At 51.2% G+C, this 6,327-nt stretch overlaps 2 protein-coding genes across 3 annotated transcripts in view; one reads left to right on the forward strand and one right to left on the reverse strand.

Moving 5' to 3' along the window:
* Positions 1 to 6,327, forward strand: part of Nubp1 (nucleotide binding protein 1) — a 13,945-nt gene that overhangs the window by 3,777 nt on the left and 3,841 nt on the right. The window contains exons 4-8 of the mRNA XM_021208907.2: positions 2,516 to 2,584; positions 4,495 to 4,527; positions 5,094 to 5,184; positions 5,822 to 5,976; positions 6,075 to 6,185. Coding sequence (XP_021064566.1) covers positions 2,516 to 2,584; positions 4,495 to 4,527; positions 5,094 to 5,184; positions 5,822 to 5,976; positions 6,075 to 6,185 — 459 coding nt within the window. The remainder of the gene's footprint in view (positions 1 to 2,515; positions 2,585 to 4,494; positions 4,528 to 5,093; positions 5,185 to 5,821; positions 5,977 to 6,074; positions 6,186 to 6,327) is intronic.
* The window catches only part of Tvp23a (trans-golgi network vesicle protein 23 homolog A), a 70,837-nt gene continuing 65,587 nt past the window's right edge, over positions 1,078 to 6,327 (reverse strand). For both annotated transcript variants that reach the window (XM_029544485.1, XM_029544483.1), the window contains exon 7: positions 1,078 to 1,281. In XM_029544485.1, coding sequence (XP_029400345.1) covers positions 1,174 to 1,281 — 108 coding nt within the window. In that variant the 3' untranslated portion in view covers positions 1,078 to 1,173. The remainder of the gene's footprint in view (positions 1,282 to 6,327) is intronic.

Raw genomic sequence — 6,327 nt, forward strand, 5'->3', positions numbered from 1 at the left:
GCTGCCTTCTGTGGTCCACTAGACACCTGGCACTCAGTCTGCTTCTAGTTGATGTGTGACATCTTGTGTGGTAAAGACAGCAGAAGTGGAGTTGAACACATACACACACACACACACACACACACACACACACACACACACACACACTTGCTCCTAGGCAGAGGAAGGGAGGTATGTAAATGCAGGAGGAGTTAGGAGGATGGAGTGTCAGCTTCCACTGCAGGGGTCTAACTCCTGTAAAGGATGACCTTGGGCTCCATGGGCCAGAGGTGAGCAGCAGCATCAGTACTGTCAGTTATGATGACCTTTCCTGGGTTTGTAGACACCCCAGCCAGAGGCGCCTAAACCCTCAAGCTCTCATTTTACAGGTCAAAAGCTCAGACAAGACTGAGGGAGAAACCACCCGGTTAAGTGGCTTTTTAAAAGGCACAGAGTCAAAACCAAGAACCTTTAGAGAAGAAACGACATTTTAAGGGGGGCAGAGTTGAGAGCTCCACTTCCAGTTTACTGTGAGAAGGACTCCTAGCCACCAGCAGCTGAGGGGTCTTGGGGACACGTAGGTACAGGCTTGGTTCTCAGCAGTCACCCATGGCCTAGGCAGAAGAGAGGCAATTGGTTGTGGGGGTGGTGAGTCTGACAGTCTTCCACAGAGAGCCCCCCAGGAAGATCTGGGCACAGATGGCAGGCAGCCTGTGTGTTGTATCCCGCTGTCACCTGGCCTGTAGGAAGAATCACTGCTCAAAAGGACCTGATAAGAAGGTGGCGGGAGCCCTGTGGGCTGCTCCCACAAACATACCCAGGTCCCCACCTCAGGTGGCAGACGTCCCTCTGCTGCACTTCTCGGCCAGGCCAGCAGAGGACGCAGGAGGCAAACAGGATATTAGCGAAGAAGTCCACCGTGTCCCTCAGTCGCAGGCACTGCAGTCAGCCAGCGTGTAGGGGAAGTAGGACTGAAGAGGGAAGACAGAGAGCATGGGGCAAATTCCACAGCTCCCCAGAGGTGCTCCACACTGGGTCCCCTACAGTTCTCATGATGGATGGCTGCCCTTCACAGGGGCAGTGCACACCGCTGCAGGCCTTGATTGGTGATCTGGTGGGAGTCTCCTGAGACTACCTGAGCCCCCAGAAGAACTTTCATGATTCCTTGAAAGATTCCTTTCATGTTTTTAAGGATTATTTTTGTTTATGTGTCTGTGTGAGTGCCATGTGTGTGCCTGATAGGCCAGAAGAAGGTTCCGGATGTCCGGGTGCCCCAGAGCTGGAGTTACAGGGAGTTGTGACCTGAAAGAAATAAATATGAAAGAAAGAGTATTTTTTTCTTGGGTATTCTGGAAGGGCATCCTGCAAGTGCTCTTACCTCTAAGCCATCTCTCCAGCTCCCCTTTCCCCCTCCTCTTCCTCCTCCTCCTCATTCTTCTAGTTTTTTGTTTTGTTTTGTTTTGTTTTTTTAGAAAAAATATATGAGGGCGGGAGAGATGGCTCAGTGGTTAAGAATATTGACTGCCCTTTTAAGAGGACCTAGGTTCATTCTCAACACCCATATGGCAATTCACAACTGTCTATAACTCCAGTTCCAGGGGACCTGATGCCCTTTTATGGCCTACACGAGCACCAGGCATGTATGAGGTGCACAGACATACACACAGGCAAGACACCTGTATGCATAAAATTTAAAAGGTGCCAGGCATGGTGGCACACGCCTTTAATCCCAGCACTCGGGAGGCAGGTGGATTTCTGAGTTCGAGGCTAGCCTGGTCTACAAAGTGAGTTCCAGGACAGCCAGGGCTACACAGAGAAACCCTGTCTCAAAAAAAAAAAAAAAAGTGTGTGTGTGTGTGTGTGGGGGGGGTGTTTGCAGATCTGTGCTCAAGTGCAGTTCCTGTGGTGGCCAGAAGGGGACACCAGATCCCCAAAACGAGTAACAAAGGGTCTGAGCCACCGGACATGGGTGCTGTGAATCCATTTCAGGCTCTCTTTAAGAGAGAGAAACATGTTCTCTTACTACCCAACCCATCTGGCCAGCATCTCCTTTCTTATTTAAAAGCTGTTTCGAAAGCTTGTTGTCAGCTTGGTCCCAGGAACATGGGGCTTGCCTAGAGGTCAGCCATAATTTCTGCGAAGGCCTCCTTGTGTAGGCCTGACTGTGGTGGAAAGAGTACTGGCACTGGAGATGTTGACTTTTGTTCCATCTCTGTTCCCTGTTTATTGATCAAGTCCCTGGGCCTCTCTGAACCTCAACCTCATCTCCCGTGATGCAGAACTCATGGTCCACTCCTGGGCTGCGTGAACTAACTCCTGTCAGTGGCCTGATGTATGACCACCCTGTTCCACGGCGGGTGCTATGTGAATGCCTGTTGCCCTAGGAGTTCCTGGAAGGTCCATGCTGCGTCTTTCCCAAGAGAAAGTGGAAGCTCAGTCATTTGTTTTCGTGTGTTGGCCACACCCCGTCTCACTGAATAGCTTGAAAGTCCAGCGGCAGTCAGTGATGGCATCGCCTGTCTCTTCTCATTCCCAGGTTGCTCTTCTGGACATCGATATCTGTGGACCATCGATTCCCAAGATCATGGGCTTAGAAGGAGAGCAGGTAATAGCTGACGGAGAATCTGACTGGTTCTCTTCGGGCAAGCACATACAGTAGCCCCTCTGTCTCTCAATGGCTGTGAATTTAGGGGTTTGGGATTAGATGTAAAGAACATCCACATATGTGAGAAGCATTGGTTTGGTTTTTGTTTTGTTTTGTTTTTTAAGCCTTTTATGGGTGGGAGAGGGAAACGGCAAGCAGAATGCAGAAGTGAGAGGCAGAAATTCAACTCTGAGCACTAACTCGGGGCCAGGTTTAGCTTGAGTCTGCACTGGAAGCAAGGGAATCTTTCAGAGCTGTGGTCTCTGCTAGGGAACTGAGACTCTGACTGTGGCACTGCTGAGTGACACAGCAGCAGGACAGTGGGGTTGTCTGCTACTGGCCTCATCCTGGAAGCACCTCTGGTGGTGGGCAGAATCAGGGCTGGGCTCAGACACCACAGGCAGTGCTGTCTCATTCACTCTGGGTCCTCTGTAGGCCGATGATCCTCATGGGAGAGAGCCAAAGACAGGAGGCCAAGGCAGGAGAGGAGACAGGAACAGAAGCATTTAACCTCAGCAAACAGGAAGCTCACCCAGGCATTGGCAGCGCCTAGGGTGTGCAGATGAGGATGCTAGTGTGCATAGTGGTACCCAGGTTGAGGTAACAGAACAGGCTTGTGTCCCAGTCAGTGAGTCTGCACAACACACACGCTAGCATGGGTGTCCTTACCGTGCAGTTGTCTTACGAAGTAGAAATTTAGCCAGGCATGGTGGTGTAAGCTATAGTCCAGCTACTTGGGAGGGTGAGTCAAGAGGATCACTTAGTTTTGGGGGCAAAGGGTGCTGGCATCAGGGCCCTGTCTGGAAAACCGAAAGAGGAGAAGGCCTAGTCTGATGTGTAGGTGGGAGTTGCTTCAGTTCTAATTTCATAATAAACAGAACAGTGCTCAGCTCTGGGGGTCCATGCCCAGAAGTAGCTCCGTGGGGCTTCCTGGTGACTCTGGGCTCTTGCCCCTGTAGGTAGCATTCTGGAGTCTGGGCTCAGGCCACTGACTGGGACAGTTTTGGAGGTTGGTTGGCTGGTTGGTTGGTTGGTAGACAAGCTCTCACTGGGTGGCCGTGGCTGGTTTGGAATTCAAAGAGATTCACTTGCCACAGTCTCCAGAGTGTTAGGATTAAAGGTGTGCAACACCACACCCAGCCCAAGGGCAGCTTTAAAATGTTATTTTATGTGTAAGGGTATTTTTCCCTGCATGTGTGTCTGTGAATCTTGTACTCACAGTGTCCAAAGAGTCCCAAAGAGGGTGTCAGATCCCCAGGACCTGGAATTACAGACAAATGTGAGCAGCTACCATACAGGTGCTGGGAACTGAACGCAGGTCCTTTGAGCCAGTGCCTTTAACAGCTGACCCGCCTCTGCCACCTGCTCAGGGCACCCTTGAATTAGCTGTGGCACTAAAGGTCACTGGGTAGTAGTCCCCCTCTGCTCCTGTGCATGGCAGCCTGGCTGACCTCACGTGCCTGCAATTTCTCAGCAGCTGGCAGCATTCTCCTTCTTCTTAAATTACCTGAGTTGTGCCTGAACTTGAATAAGTTTGGTTCCTTGGCAAGGGCAGGGATAGAGTGTATCAAATAAGATCTTCATTTCTCAACCCTCCCTTAAGAACTGAGTGGCCAGCAGGCAGAAGTGCTTGCTGTCAAGCCTGATGACCTGTTTTCTGGGATCCACACGGGGAAGGAGAGTCCTGAAGGCTGTCCTCTGACCTCTGTATATGCAGTCATGAAACACACAGGCACACACACACCACTAAATAGAAATAATTAAGGGGCTTTTTAATTGACTGGTACAGTATAGGACAGTGAATTGACTGTGTGAAGCCATCGTCCACAGACACTTTGTCAGTGACAACAATGACTGTCATGTCCCCACAGGTTCACCAGAGTGGCTCTGGCTGGTCTCCAGTGGTGAGTGAGCCTTCCTGGGGAGGCAGCGTGTGTGGGTTAGTTGTATCTGACGGGCTGTTGGAGGTAGGGCTTAACATTGACTGAGACTGTTTTCCAGACCAAGGGTGAGCAGGCCTTGTCTGTCATGGGGCTCGTAGACCTGTGCCGTCTGGTTCCATAGCTCCCAAGTGGTGCTGTGCAGCCGAGTGACCAAAGTGTGCCCTAGTCAAACCTCACCTACAAGACTGGGTTTTGGGGTCTCTGCTGATCCAATTGGAACACCCTAGGAGACTGTTTATTTTAGTGTCGTTGACTTGTGACTGAGGCACAGGTGACACATGGCCTCCTGTAGATCCCACCATGGCCACCTGTTTCTCAAAAATGTTTTGAGATTACAAAGAGCAAGTGTGGGTGTGAGGCACATGGCACCTTTATCCTGATGATGGTACCATCATCATCATCATCATTGTTATTATTTTATCAAATTCCTTGGGAATGGCCCACATGTGGTTTTATGTAGATGTGTCATGTCCTTGTTCCCCCCGTAAGCAAACATGTTTCTCCCCCTATTCCCATTTCTGCTGCAGTACGTGGATGACAACCTGGGGGTGATGTCTGTGGGCTTCCTGCTTAGCAGCCCGGATGATGCTGTCATCTGGAGGGGACCAAAGAAAAATGGTTTGTCACTGCTCCCCGGCTCCGACCCCTGGGGAGGTAGTAGGTGCCTGATGGGCTTTGTGCTGTGTTCGTGCTGTTATTTTGGTCCTGGGGTGGAGCCTAGTACCTCATGCCTACTAATGCTCTCACCCAGAGCCACACCCTGGCCTATAGTGTGTTCTGTTTCAGCGTCCACCCTCCCTGATAAAGAAAACTATGAGAAATACGAGATTTCAGTGTAGACGTTTTATTACCTACTGTGAGCTTTCCTACTCTTGAGCCTTGCAGGATCCTGAAGTGATCTCTAGTGTGATCATGTGGCTGGTTTGTGTCAAGGAGGGAAGTGTGGAGTGAAAGCCCCTTTCTGGGGAAGCCTAAGATGATGCAGACCACACCACTGGGCAAGCACCTTCTCCCTATTGACACTTCAGCCACATGACTATTGGAACCACATGTCTAGGCCACACATAGACAGAAGCACCCCTGACTTCATCATGGCCACCCAGCATATCTACAGATCTCACCTTCTGCCCCCTGGGGACAGCAGTGTCACTGTGTTGAGGCTGAGAATGTAGGCCAAATGCTCATGCACAATGAAAGATGCTGCTGGAGATGTATGCCAGAAAGAAGGCACACACTCAGCCTTGCCCACTTCCAGGTATGATCAAGCAGTTCCTCCGTGACGTAGACTGGGGAGATGTGGACTACCTCATCATAGACACCCCACCTGGCACGTCCGATGAACATCTCTCAGTGGTCCAGTACCTGGCTGCGGCACACATCGATGGGGCCGTGGTCCTCACCACCCCTCAGGTGAGTGAGCGCTCTGACGACTGTACAACATCTCCTGGACCACACGTGCCTTTCCGTGCCCTTTGAATGAGGGATAACTGCTCTGTGAACTTTGCCAGGAGGTGGCCCTCCAGGATGTCCGGAAAGAGATCAGTTTCTGCCACAAGGTGAAGCTGCCCATCATCGGTGTGGTAGAGAACATGAGTGGTTTCATCTGCCCCAAGTGCAAGGTGAGGGTCCCCAGGGCAGGCCTAAGCACACCATTATCATAGGGAGGAAACGGCAGGGAAGGTTGTGTTGGGAAGGGAGGGTCTCCATCAAGCCCTCCACTACTGCCTGCTGTGTTGGGAAGGGAGGGTCTCCATCAAGCCC

Source organism: Mus pahari, chromosome 12, assembly GCF_900095145.1.
Source record: "Mus pahari chromosome 12, PAHARI_EIJ_v1.1, whole genome shotgun sequence".
In the NCBI taxonomy this organism is placed as follows: domain Eukaryota; kingdom Metazoa; phylum Chordata; class Mammalia; order Rodentia; family Muridae; genus Mus; species Mus pahari.